We start from the raw sequence: 14,900 nt of genomic DNA, 5'->3' as shown, positions 1-14,900 counted from the left end.
GTGTCTATATTCTCTGTCATGTCCTGCTGGAATAATCCGGCTTTTAATTTCTGAGAGGAAGTCAACATGTTAGTGAAGCTTTAATAGTCTCACATCAGAACCAGGATCTGCTGCGTAAAAAGCACATGATGCATGGATGCATGCAGCATGCATGGATGGATGGATGGATGAATGGATGGATGGATAGATGGCTGCATGGATGGATGATGGGTGGATGGATGGATAAATGGATGGATGCATGAATGGGTGGATGGATGGATGGATGGATATTTAGATTGATGGATGCATGCAGCATGCATGGATGGATGGATGGATGAATGGATGGATGGATAGATGGCTGCATGGATGGATGCATGGATGGATGATGGGTGGATGGATGGATAGATGGATGGATGGATGCATAGATGGATGGATGCATGGATAGATGGATGGATGGATAAATGGATGAATGCATGAATGGGTGGATGGATGGATGGATATTTAGATTGATGGATGCATGCAGCATGCATGGATGGATGGATGGATGGATGAATGGATGGATAGATGGCTGCATGGATGGATGCATGGATGGATGATGGGTGGATGGATGGATAGATGGATGGATGGATGCATAGATGGATGGATGCATGGATAGATGGATGGATGGATAAATGGATGGATGCATGAATGGGTGGATGGATGGATGGATGGATATTTAGATTGATGGATGCATGCAGCATGCATGGATGGATGGATGGATGAATGGATGGATGGATAGATGGCTGCATGGATGGATGCATGGATGGATGATGGGTGGATGGATGGATAGATGGATGGATGGATGCATAGATGGATGGATGCATGGATAGATGGATGGATGGATAAATGGATGAATGCATGAATGGGTGGATGGATGGATGGATATTTAGATTGATGGATGCATGCAGCATGCATGGATGGATGGATGGATGGATGAATGGATGGATAGATGGCTGCATGGATGGATGCATGGATGGATGATGGGTGGATGGATGGATAGATGGATGGATGGATGCATAGATGGATGGATGCATGGATAGATGGATGGATGGATAAATGGATGGATGCATGAATGGGTGGATGGATGGATGGATGGATATTTAGATTGATGGATGCATGCAGCATGCATGGATGGATGGATGGATGAATGGATGGATGGATAGATGGCTGCATGGATGGATGCATGGATGGATGATGGGTGGATGGATGGATAGATGGATGGATGGATGCATAGATGGATGGATGCATGGATAGATGGATGGATGGATGAATGCATGAATGGGTGGATGGATGGATGGATATTTAGATTGATGGATGCATGCAGCATGCATGGATGGATGGATGGATGAATGGATGGATGGATAGATGGCTGCATGGATGGATGCATGGATGGATGATGGGTGGATGGATGGATAGATGGATGGATGGATGCATAGATGGATGGATGCATGGATAGATGGATGGATGCATAGATGGATGGATGCATGGATAGATGGATGAATGGATGGATGGATAGATGGCTGCATGGATGGATGCATGGATGGATGATGGGTGGATGGATGGATAGATGAATGGATGGATGGATAGATGGATGCATGGATGGATGATGGGTGGATGGATGGATAGATGGATGGATGGATGCATAGATGGATGGATGCATGGATAGATGGATGGATGGATAAATGGATGGATGCATGAATGGGTGGATGGATGGATGGATGGATGGATATTTAGATTGATGGATGCATGCAGCATGCATGGATGGATGGATGGATGAATGGATGGATGGATAGATGGATGCATGGATGGATGATGGGTGGATGGATGGATAGATGGATGGATGGATGCATAGATGGATGGATGCATGGATAGATGGATGGATGGATAAATGGATGGATGCATGAATGGGTGGATGGATGGATGGATGGATGGATATTTAGATTGATGGATGCATGCAGCATGCATGGATGGATGGATGGATGAATGGATGGATGGATAGATGGCTGCATGGATGGATGCATGGATGGATGATGGGTGGATGGATGGATAGATGGATGGATGGATGCATAGATGGATGGATGCATGGATAGATGGATGGATGGATAAATGGATGGATGCATGAATGGGTGGATGGATGGATGGATGGATATTTAGATTGATGGATGCATGCAGCATGCATGGATGGATGGATGGATGAATGGATGGATGGATAGATGGCTGCATGGATGGATGCATGGATGGATGATGGGTGGATGGATGGATAGATGGATGGATGGATGCATAGATGGATGGATGCATGGATAGATGGATGGATGGATAAATGGATGAATGCATGAATGGGTGGATGGATGGATGGATATTTAGATTGATGGATGCATGCAGCATGCATGGATGGATGGATGGATGAATGGATGGATGGATAGATGGCTGCATGGATGGATGCATGGATGGATGATGGGTGGATGGATGGATAGATGGATGGATGGATGCATAGATGGATGGATGCATGGATAGATGGATGGATGGATAAATGGATGGATGCATGAATGGGTGGATGGATGGATGGATGGATATTTAGATTGATGGATGCATGCAGCATGCATGGATGGATGGATGGATGGATGAATGGATGGATGGATAGATGGCTGCATGGATGGATGCATGGATGGATGATGGGTGGATGGATGGATAGATGGATGGATGGATGCATAGATGGATGGATGCATGGATAGATGGATGGATGGATAAATGGATGGATGCATGAATGGGTGGATGGATGGATGGATGGATGGATATTTAGATTGATGGATGCATGATGCATGGATGGATGGATGGATGGATGCATGAATGAATGGGTGGATGGATGGATGGATGGATGGATGGATATTTAGATTGATGGATGCATGATGCATGGATGGATGGATGGTTGGATGGATACATACATAGATGGATAAATGCATGCATGCATGGATGGATAGATGGATGATAGATGGATGGATGGATGCATGGATGGATGATGGGTGGATGGATGGATAGATGGATGGATGGATGCATAGATGGATGGATGCATGGATAGATGGATGGATGGATAAATGGATGGATGCATGAATGGGTGGATGGATGGATGGATGGATATTTAGATTGATGGATGCATGCAGCATGCATGGATGGATGGATGGATGAATGGATGGATGGATAGATGGCTGCATGGATGGATGCATGGATGGATGATGGGTGGATGGATGGATAGATGGATGGATGGATGCATAGATGGATGGATGCATGGATAGATGGATGGATGGATAAATGGATGGATGCATGAATGGGTGGATGGATGGATGGATGGATATTTAGATTGATGGATGCATGATGCATGGATGGATGGATGGATGGATGGATGCATGAATGAATGGGTGGATGGATGGATGGATGGATGGATATTTAGATTGATGGATGCATGATGCATGGATGGATGGATGGTTGGATGGATACATACATAGATGGATAAATGCATGCATGCATGGATGGATAGATGGATGATAGATGGATGGATGAATGCATGGATGGATGGATGGATACATAGATGCATGGATAGATGGATGCATGGATGCATGGATAGATGGATGGCATGATGGCGCCCCTTCGACCGGGATTCATCTCCGATTCTACGAGGCTTGCGATGCGAAAAAACACAATTCGCTTGTGTGCTTGTGTGTGATGTGATGCTGCCACAAGATGGCCGGGAGAGCTGCTCCTTCTCTTCCGGTGCGAGCACCATCCAGGTTACATCCGGCAGCAGCGGCCAACGAGCACCAATCTGAGCAGCGCACGGTGGCTGCAATGTTGTTATTTACATTATGTAACGACGTGCTCTCTCTCATAGAGACATATATACAGTATATATGCTCTATCTGTCATGTCCTCATGGAATAATCCGGCTTTTAATTTCCGAGAGGAAGTCAACATGTTAGTGAAGCTTTAATAGTCTCACATCAGGCTGCTAATATGTGGATACAGTGAACCAGGATCTGCTGTGTAAAAAGCTGGATGGATAGATGGATAGAAGGATGCATGGATGGATGGATGCATAGATGGATAGATGGATGGATGGATAGATGCATGGATTGATGGATGCATGGATAGATGGATGGATGGGTGGATGAATGCATGGATAGATGGATGCATGGATGGATGGATGCATAGATGGATAGATGGATGGATGGATAGATGCATGGATTGATGGATGCATGGATGGATAGATGGATGGATGGATAGATGCATGGATTGATGGATGCATGGATAGATGGATGGATGGGTGGATGAATGCATGGATAGATGGATGCATGGATGGATGGATGGATGGATGCATGGATGATGGATACATAGATGGATGGATGGGTGGATGAATGCATGGATAGATGGATGCATGGATAGATGGATGGATGGGTGGATGAATGCATGGATGATGGATACATAGATGGATGGATGGATGCAGTATGGATGCATGGATAGATGGATGCATGGATGCATAAATACATGGATGGATAGATGGATACATGGATGTATGTATGGATAGATAGATAGATAGATAGATAGATAGATAGATAGATAGATAGATAGATAGATAGATAGATAGATAGACTGATGTACTTTATTGATTCCAAATTGGGAAACTCTTGTGTTACAGCAGCAGGTTATCCAGATAATGCACAGGAACAATGCATATACATATCAACACTAGAGATAATATCTATAGTATACACAATATAAATGATATAATATAATACACTATAAAAATACCAGCTTACTACAACTAGCTTAGAAACTCTAAAATATGAACATAGAATAACAATAACATAGCAAAGTGGGCAATGATATTCTATATACTTGAAAAGTGTGCAAATTACAATTTTTCTTTAAAATAAAAATGAAATGAGGTAGTGAACCAATGTGCAAGATTATTACAGGACTAAAACAGACGCTGTCTGTCCAGTAGGTGGTGGAGAGGGTGGTCAGGATACTACACAATTATTGCTATTAAAACTCAGGGTATGTGCAGCTGTGAGTCTGTGCTGATACAAACACATATCATGAGATTAAGTGGGATTTGTCGGTTTATAAAAAGCAGCAAATGCTGTGGTGAGGGCCGGCCGGGGCATGCTGAGCAACAGCTGGTGGTAACATATCTGACAAAGTCTGCGCTCTGAACAGGCAGCTCTCTGCACACTGAGGAAGCTGTCACACTGGATGGATTCAGGCACTTTTCCATGTGATTTAAAGCTGGTCTTTCCAGTCATGGATGCCATTGATTTAAAAAAAAAAAGAATGAAACCCTATTCAGGCCCAGGGCACGCGTGGATGTTTATGACCGCAGCTCATTTATTTTCACTGCAAGATCCAATGCTAAGGTGCAATTAAACCATTTAATAAAAAATGCCACGCTTGGGTAGATTTCCCTGATTTACGTTCAGTTATTTGGCTGTATTATTTTCCTTATAAAGGGCTTCGGATGCATACTTCTTTCCTGTTTCTTTAATAAAACAATAACAGATGTTTCTAATTTTTCAGATAAGGAAATGCAGGAGTCAACCTCATACAGAGGAGGCAAAAAGGCAAATATCTTGCAAATTAGAGAGTGGCAGCAGCAGAGCATGTCTGTCAGGAACAGCTAAAGCTACACACAACTCATGCAATAAGCAGTTTAGCCAGCAAAGCCTTTTGCTATGCCAAAGTAAAATTTCAGTGAGAGGATATCAGTAAAACAAAGCTTGTGCATGAGAGATTGTGAGAGGACGGGTTATATTACACTATGCCGCTTTAAAATAAACTGATTTATTCACACATTGTGTCTATTATAGGGCTGCAAGTCATGATTATTTTTCACTGTCGATTAATCTGTTGATTATTTTCTCGATTGATTGATTAGTTGTTTGGTCTATAAAATGTCACAAAATGGTGAAAAATGTCGATCAAAGCTCAAGATGACGTCCTCAAATGTCTTGTTTTGTCCACAACTTAAATATATTCAATTTACTGTCATATGGGAGTAAAGAAACCAGGAAATATTCACATTTAAGAAGCTGGAATCAGAGAATTTTTTTTTTTTTTTTTTAATTACTCAGACCGATTATCGAAATAGTGGGCTGTAATGTGTATGTAATATAATATTCATCATGCATCACCTGAAAATAAGAATCATTGTGTTTTAGTGGGCGATTCATTTACTAGTTGACAACTAGTAAATTAATCGTTGCAGCTCCAGTCTATTACAGACCTCAGCAGTAAAGTACGCCATTCCTCTCGGCTAACTGCATCTTAATTTATGATTTTGTGGTAAAAGAAGCCTCTGATGACGGCTGATGGTAGTGTTGTTGGTGGTCGGTTGATGGCCTCAGTAAACCAGACCATACATACATACATACATAAACAGCTAATTAAAGTTTGTAAGGTAAGACGCCTGTTGTAGAAGAAACATGATACAGATATCAGGTGAAGATGCAGCAGGCGTTGGTTTCTACATTACAACTAAGAAAGCAGCAACAGATGAGCTAGTTATTGATCTCACATGATGCAAATGCACAAAATAAAAAAATATATATTTTAAGGTATATTTGTGAACGACCAAACTTCCAAGAGATAACACATATTTCTGATATTAATATATCAAAATATGAAAAAGGCCCATTAACAGTGAGGAAGAACAGTGTGTAGCATTTAGGGGTGGTCTATTGACAGGAATGGAATAAAATATTAAGTATGTTTTCTTCTAATCACCTAAAAATAAGAATTGTGTTTTCGTTACCTTCGAACAAGCCATTTATATCTACATACGGAGCGGGTCCTCTTCACGGAGACGGCCGTCATGTTTCTACAGTAGCCCAGAACGGACAAACCAATGGCGATTTGCATTTTTGCGTCGGCCACCGTAGTTCTCCCACACGCTTAGCACACGGGAGAATTTTCAGTTGGTTGCAATCTGCAACCACAGCACTATATGCCATCAAATCCTACACACTGCACCTTTAAAGGTCCCATATCATGCTCATTTTCAGGTTCAGACTTGTATATTGTGTTTCTACTAGAACATGTTTACATGCTGTAATGTTAAAAAAACCCTTTATTTTCCTCATACTGTCTGTCTGAATATACTTGTATTTACTCTCTGTTTGAAACACACTGTTTTGGTGCATTTCAACGGAATTGCGTTGCTAGGCAACAGCTTGGGTCCATGTTTATTTCCTGTCAGCTGATTTTATTTACATACACTGCAGCAGGAAAATAAACTGGGACACATTTAGAATGTTTATGTTTAAAACCGTGTAATGGTCTAAATATTGTATATTTGTGACATCACAAATGGACAGAAATCCTAACGGCTTGTTTCAAAAGCTCAGTTTCTGAATACGGGCTGTGTGTATTTCTCTGTGGATTAATACACAGAAACATAGTTAACAGTATTTATACAGCACTTATGATATAAAAGACATGAAAATCTCACTTTTTACAATATAGGACCTTTTAAGTCACGTGCATAGTTATGTAGAAAAGACACAATGGTACAACTAGCAAGAATGAAAAGAATAAGAGCACTTTTATTGTTCTTTGTCACAAATTGTACATGGTCCACTTCCCCCAAGAGCAAAACGCTCACTGCTACTCTATCTCACCGAGGCACCGTCCATGAGCCTCCTCGTCTGCACCTCCCTCACTCTGTTTCCTTCTGACTTCTTTCTCAAGTTCCACAAGTTTTGAATAGAGGACCTCAGACATTTCTTCGTCGATGTCCATCTGAAACGAGAACAAAAACACGCAGGAAATCTGAATTCATTACATGTTACGCAGATCACATTAATCACATTTTCCAGTTCAAAGATTTCCTGCTTGGTATTCTATAAAAAGCATCAACTGATCCCCGGTCTCTCTCATGAATGTTTTAATAGCTGCTATACCAAGATTCAGGTTATCGGAGGTTCACATGGAGCAGACTTGAGCAGTGTAACGTCTCTCTGGTTACTCACCTGTCGAGGTTGAGTGTAGTTTGTTCCGAGTCCCGATGTTAAACTGCAATACTTTGCTCTTGGATCCAGAGACTCAGGGGTTTGAATAAATAACCAGTACTGTGAAAAAAAAGCGCAGGATTTTACATTGTTATAGGGCGTTCATTGAAGAGATGTGAAGTATTTTCAGCAACAGGACAGGTCGACAACATACCAGCGCCTCTGCTCCGTTGTATGGGGTGAGCGTGAATGTGTTGGTGAAGATCCTGATCTGTTCAACAATAACATGAGACAATTCATACGCAGCTCTAATAGTGTTTAACAGAGAGGAGTAGAATATAAACGTCACTCACCAGCCACATGATGGGCATGATGAGGGTCCAGAAGAAGGAGGGGAGGATACCGTAGGTCAGATTAGTCATCACCAGTCCTGGACAGATTACAGAGGAGAACAGCCCCTGTCACAAAGAGGAGGAAAATATTTATTTCACATAACTGATGAATGCTTAAGTTCCTCCTGATGTACGGTATATTTTACTTTCTGAAAAACTAAATCAAATTAAATAGATAATACTGTAGGAGTGGCGTGAGTTTGTAGAGATGTTGTTATGATTTTCTCACGCTGTGAAAATTGGTTGACAACTGACTAATAACCTATCCTTAAAAGCACTTTAGTTTGGATCAAAATTGTACCTACAGTTCCACAACAATTATGCAAGTCTTATTTACTCTTCTCCCCAATACAGTCTTCTATGACCAATTTAAAAACATCAACTGCATACTGACTAAATACCAAACATAATTTTAGACTCTTTTTAGGGGTGCTCAAGCACACGTATATTACATCTCAGCACCCCTAAAAAAAGTTATCAAACCTCCTGAGACATGTGGGATTTCCTGCGATCACAGCCGTGCAGCAGTGCTGTAGCAGGCTCACTCTTAAAGCTAGTGATCATATTGGCATTTTATGAAACTAGAAAACGTCAGGAATCTCTAGGTATCAATGTCATGTTATTTTAGTTTGTTGCGAAGGAGGCTAAATAATGTTCCAAACTTAGGCTAAATTTTGGCGAGGAAACACTGGCATGGTGATTATCAAAGGGGTCCCTTGACCTCTGACCTCAAGATATGTGAATGAAAATGGGTTCTATGGGTACCCACGAGTCTCCCCTTCACAGACATGCCCACTTTATGATAATCACATGCAGTTTGGGGCAAAAACCAGGCAGTGTTTTTCATGCGGTATAAATGTTATTTCCGCCTATTCTAAAAATGATGTATTTGAATATTTCTGCATACTGGGGTCCGTAAACAGTGTTGGAATTACATAAATCAGGTATCACTGTATGCTGAGACTCTTGTGGATCCAATGAATTGAATGGTCACTTGCCGCCTGAATTTTGTGTCTTCCGTTACATAAATAAAGACATTTCCACCATATCTTGATAAAGAAAAGGCAGAAATTGGATCCCCCACTGAAGACACGGTTGTGGAGGATCCTCTACACTGAGAGGAATGAAGTACTGATGAGCAGGCTCAGTAAAATACATGGTATAATCAAGTTTTTCCTTTTTGATTTGCTTCTGATTAAGCTCTTGTGACCTGGCAGACAAGTGTATCTCTTCTACTATGGATGATTACATGTCATTGTCGCTGTTCATTATGTGTTTTATATACGCAGTCACACTGTCAAGTTATTGTTTAAATATGTGCGTTGTCCAAACTTGAAAGAGACTGAAACATCCACTGTAAGATTTTAACTGGAATCCACTCAATGAAACAGCTTTTCCTTTTTCTCTCCTTTATTTTTAGGTTGAGTTGCAGGTTCATTTCACTTTAGTGATTTGCCATTAGCCATTAGGCGTTAGGTGAAAAACCTTTCAAATAGAAAAAATACAGAAAAGAAAATATTCATATTATTACAAAATAAGTATAAATAAGAACAAAGAGAGAGACTATGCAAAATTCATTACTCCTTATTTAAGTTAATACACACACTCCCATTAAATGTCTCATATCAAATACAAATAAGCTTTAACATAAAGGTAATATATATATATACACACACACATATACATATATACATATACATACATATGTGCATTATATTATTTTATTTAATTACTATTTTTAATTATTTAATTAAGCACAAAGTATCTTATATTTCATAATTACTTTTGAGTTCATATCAAATCACGTAGCAATCCTAAACTACATTTCCCATAAGCCCCCACAATTCACCGTGCCTCTCACCGCATCATCCATCGGACACTCAAAACAAACAAAGTCAACCACCGGCACAAACAGACGGACTAAAACACCAGCAATAGTGATCTCCGCCAGGAAAACAGTCTCTCAAAGTGATTCAGTATCCTTACCGGCTGCCTCTCACACTTTGTAGATGTTCTTTTCGCACATAGTTTTACTGCAGATTGCAGTCGTGGTTTGAATGAAAGCCCTGCTGGTTAGCGCTCCGCTATATTTTCAGGACCCTTTTCCCTGTGACACTGAGGAGTGTTGCTTTTATAAACTCCGGGCGTAATTTGATTAATTACTTCCCTCCCTCTGCTTTACTCACTGAGCACTCAGTTTTGCTACTGGACTTATTAATTTACAAATTACTTTCTGATTTATTTCTTTTCTATTTTTCTATTTATATTATTTTCTTAATTTCTATTTATTAATTTATTAATTTCTATTTATTAATATTTATAAATCTTAATTTTCCGAAACTTCAGTTTGACTTGACACACACAGTTACTATGTTCACTAATGTGCTGCGTATATTATCATTAGATTGTCTGCACTGATGTGTAATTTTATATGATGGATCTATCCAATATGTATTCATCCAATATATTGTATGTATTCAATCCAAGGGAGCCAATTAGGAGATGAAAGTGAGTCTCTGTATTATATTCTTTGTCTGAAGAAGAGCTTGATGCTCTAAACGTCTCTCGGTGGTAATTAAATAAATGTTCACGGGAGAATCATCTAGTGTGCAGACTCTATTCTTTCCATCTTTATGTTCTTCTGTCCAGCACCTAGTGTTTATCGTCTGGATGTGCATGCTTTTGTAAACCTTTTTTTTTTACCTCTGCTAAATATTCTGTGATCTTGAATTGTTGAATGTAGGTGGATGTCAACAGTCTCTCCTGTACTGTAATCTGTAGATTTTGTGACTGACTCACCTGGCTGTTCTTGTGTCTGTTGAGTGCCAGGCTGAGCGAGTCCGACGCGTACTTGGAGGAGCTGTAGGACTCCATCCCATTTCTGTGCTGCATGTCCTCGATGCTGAAGGCAGAGCGGCGGGCGTTACTCGAGGAGGTCCACACAATCCTAGACGTTTGATCCAACGAACACAGCAGCGGCTCCAGCTCCCGGATCTACACCACAGACACGAGGACATCAGGTACATGAGGTTTGTGTCAGTGTCATTTGTTTAGTTTACTTATTTTATCAAAGTATTTCCATAACATATACTATATCACAATATTGCTTTCTTTCACAATACAACATTACATACACAGTGATAGCAGATTTTATCCACGTCATCCATCCCAACAGTTTTATTTTTAACAAATCTATCTACTTGCAGCGGTGCATGTCATATGCACAAACTAAATCCATCTGCAATGCCATACTACATGCATATACTACACTATAACACTGAGGACTATATATATTATGTCAAATTCAGGGATTTGTCATCATCTTTTAGATGTCATGTGTGCAGTCTTTGGTGTACCAGGAGAAAATGGCCGAAGAGGTTGGTGGCGAAAACTTCCTGCAGACCGTCCGAGTTGAGGCGGTCCTGTTGAGTCAAGATACCCTCGGCTGTCGCAAACATGTTGACGACATTCCTGCAAGGAGACGGTACGCTATTACATAACAACACTGTGGTGGAATATAGACAGGTTGCACTGATACAGCCATCAAGCTTTAAACCAATATGAGGAATTGTCTTTGGGATCTTACCTGGAGAACAGACCCCTGAAAAAAGCTCCGACATCAATTTGTGGATTCGGCATAATTCCTGCATTTAGATACAGAAAGTCAATTCTGTTGTACCTGTGGAAAAACACAAATATGCATCAATAGATCATAGTGAGGACAGTTGTGTCAACAGCGTCATGATGTCACTGTATCTTGGTATCTTACCTGGCCTTGACCTCCTGAGCGGCGGTGAGCACTGATCGCACAGAGCCCACATCGAGGTGCAGCAGGTCGACTTGTGCGTCGGAATGAGAGGTCAGGAGGGCGCAGCGGGCGGCCTCGGCTCGCTGCATGTTCCTGCAGGCCAGACACAGCCGGAGCCGGCTGTCCTCAGTCAGCAGCCTTTCACACAGGGCCAGGCCGATGCCGCTGGATAAAGTGACAGGTGGCAGACGACAAACACAGGCATGTGAACAGACTTCCCTGAGGAACTGTGTGATCACACAGATTTACTGAGTAAATCAGCTGGTAAACGTAGAAGTAACAAGTGAAGAAGAAATAATAAAGGCAGATTAGAAACATTTGTTTGCAGTATCAACTGCAGAAAGTTTGTGACCCGGCAGCCATGTTGAGATCAGTTGAGGAAATACCAAGCACCAGGCACCAGCCAGAGCTAACTTTCTCATTTTACAGCTAAACAGTACACTACAAGATGTTTCTGAAAACATTTGAGGTGAGAAATAGGCATTACAGTAAAAGAATATTGATTAAAATTTGATCAGCGCTGCCTAGTTTGACCGTTTGATCGGAGTTCGAGAGTGATTGACAGCTGCCTCCGTTGAATAAACAGCCAATAGGAACGCTCTCTCTCTCTGAAATGACCTGTGATTGGCCAAAGTCTCCCGTCACTGGCTAGATTTTTTAAAGGTCCCATATTGTAAAAAGTGACATTTTCATGGCTTTTATATTATAAAGCAGGTTTAAGTTCTATATAAATACTGTGAAAGTATTGAAACACTTAATCCATGGAGAAACACACACAGCCCGTATTCAGAAACTGAACTTTTGAAACAAGCCGTTAGGATTTCTGTCCATTTGTGATGTCACAAATCTACAATATTTAGACCATTTCAAAGTTTTAAACGTAAACATTCTAAATGTGTCCCAGTTTATTTCCTGGTTGCAGTGTATGTTAATGACATCAGCTGACAGGAAGTAAACATGGACCCAAGCTGTTGCCTAACAACACAATTCTGTTGCAATTCCATTGAAATGTACTAAAACGGAGCATTTCAGACAGAGGGTGAATACGAGGTATATTCAAGCAGAAAGCATGAGAAAAATAAAGTTGTTTTTAAACATTAAAGTATGTAAACATGTTCTAGTAGAAACCCAAAATACAAATATGAACCTGAAAAGGAGCACTATATGGGACCTTTAAAGCCTGAAAACAGAGCCATGAGGAGGTGCAGAAGTCTCTCAGAACACTTGAATTACAATATGCTGAAAGGCTATTATGGAAGTTTGCCCTATGAGGCCAAAAATACTCTGCCTACTGCAGATTTAATAGACTTATTTTTTGTATTCTAAGTGTTGCTTTTGGCTTTCCTGTAATGTTTAATGTGTGTGTTTTTTTTCTTCTTGTATATGTCTGATGCACAACATAATGGATTATTATGCTGCAGAACATCCAGCTGCTGCTCAGCATTATTACAGCTCGGACGCATTACAGAGTTTGAAGCAGTTAATCTCTCAACAGGAGGAGATGCTCTCCTCTTCCTCACTGACGCTTCAATGTGTCTATTCATCGTTATAATAACACAGTTTTAATTGACTCACCTGTTGGCGCCGGTTACCAGAACAACTCTCTCCATCATGTGAACCAGCAGCGTCTGTCTGTCTGTCTGTCTGTCTGTCTGTCTGTCGGTCTGTCTGTCTGTCTGTCTGTCTGTCTGTCTGTCTGTCTGTCTGTCGGTGTAAACCAGAACTATAAGTCTGTAAACCAGTTATGAATACTATCTAACCTGGAGCAGCCTCTCGTCCGATCCAGCTGAAACACAGCAGCCTATGTAAACGAGCAGAGACGTGGTGTGATTGGATGTCAACAAACAACCGACCAATCAGCGCTCAGTACGGAGAGCCGGGAGGACCAACACGGTCAAAACGCGCAACGACTGAAAGGGTTTAGTGCTTAGTGGTTCTCAAACTTCCTGCTTGGAAAAATGTCATATAAGCCAACACAGATCTGAATTTGCTAAGTCATTCCCCCGTTTAATAAAAGATACAAATATTTAAAAAAAAAAAAAAACATTTGAATGCAGTCTCTGAAACATGTAAATAATAAGAAAAGTTTGTGTACTATACATCATTAGAACCAATTATTTGGGGATTTGTGTAGTATATCATTTTAAAATGCTGTTTATTTTTCTCTCTCTAATGTTTATTTTAGTCTGTCTTTTGTTTTTCTTGACAATACCTTAAGTCTAGGAAATCTATGGAAGCCCATTTCCGCCACTATGGTAAAAAAAAAAAACAGATCCTGTAAGTCATTATAATGAGATACTATATCAAAATATTGAGATAGCAGGTCAAAATACTAAGAAAGTAAGTCAAAATACTGATAATAAGTCATAATACTGAGATAGTAAGTCAAAAATATTGAGAAGGTAAGTCAAAATACTGATAGTAAGTCAAAATACTTAGAAAGTAAGTCAAAATACTGAGATAGGAAGTAAAACTTTTTTATATATATATAATATATTTTTCTTAATAATCTAAAGCTGCATGGTAAACAGTAACTTAAGCTATCAAATAAATGTAGCGTAGTAGATGTAGTCTAAAAATAAAGTGGAAATACTCAAGTAAAGTACCTCAAAATTGTACTTAAGTACAATAGTAATCAAGTAGTAACTTGTAATTTCCACCACTGCTAATAACTCCAGTCCATGA

At 40.3% G+C, this 14,900-nt stretch overlaps 1 protein-coding gene across 7 annotated transcripts; it reads right to left on the bottom strand.

Annotated features, from left to right (window-relative positions):
• Positions 1-7,585: 7,585 nt before the first annotated feature.
• On the bottom strand, positions 7,586-14,047 carry LOC119497840 (3-keto-steroid reductase/17-beta-hydroxysteroid dehydrogenase 7-like). 7 transcript variants are annotated; one of them, XM_037786252.1, is made up of 10 exons: positions 13,925-14,047; positions 13,791-13,868; positions 12,177-12,380; positions 11,994-12,086; positions 11,764-11,878; positions 11,207-11,401; positions 8,369-8,473; positions 8,230-8,286; positions 8,037-8,135; positions 7,586-7,806 (listed from the first exon to the last, which is right to left on the bottom strand). In XM_037786252.1, the coding sequence occupies exons 2-10, from the start codon at positions 13,826-13,828 to the stop codon at positions 7,672-7,674; spliced, it is 1,041 nt and encodes a 346-aa protein (XP_037642180.1). In that variant the 5' UTR covers positions 13,829-13,868; positions 13,925-14,047; the 3' UTR covers positions 7,586-7,671. The 7 variants fall into 7 exon arrangements, with proteins under 7 accessions (XP_037642180.1, XP_037642181.1, XP_037642186.1 ...); XM_037786253.1 differs by having other exon boundaries at positions 13,791-13,872; positions 13,925-14,027; XM_037786258.1 differs by having other exon boundaries at positions 13,791-13,860; positions 13,925-14,014.
• Between the last annotated feature and the right edge of the window lie 853 nt (positions 14,048-14,900).

The sequence above is a fragment of the Sebastes umbrosus genome, chromosome 12, assembly GCF_015220745.1.
Source record: "Sebastes umbrosus isolate fSebUmb1 chromosome 12, fSebUmb1.pri, whole genome shotgun sequence".
Lineage (NCBI taxonomy): Eukaryota > Metazoa > Chordata > Actinopteri > Perciformes > Sebastidae > Sebastes > Sebastes umbrosus.
This window is presented reverse-complemented; position numbering and strand designations above follow the sequence as displayed.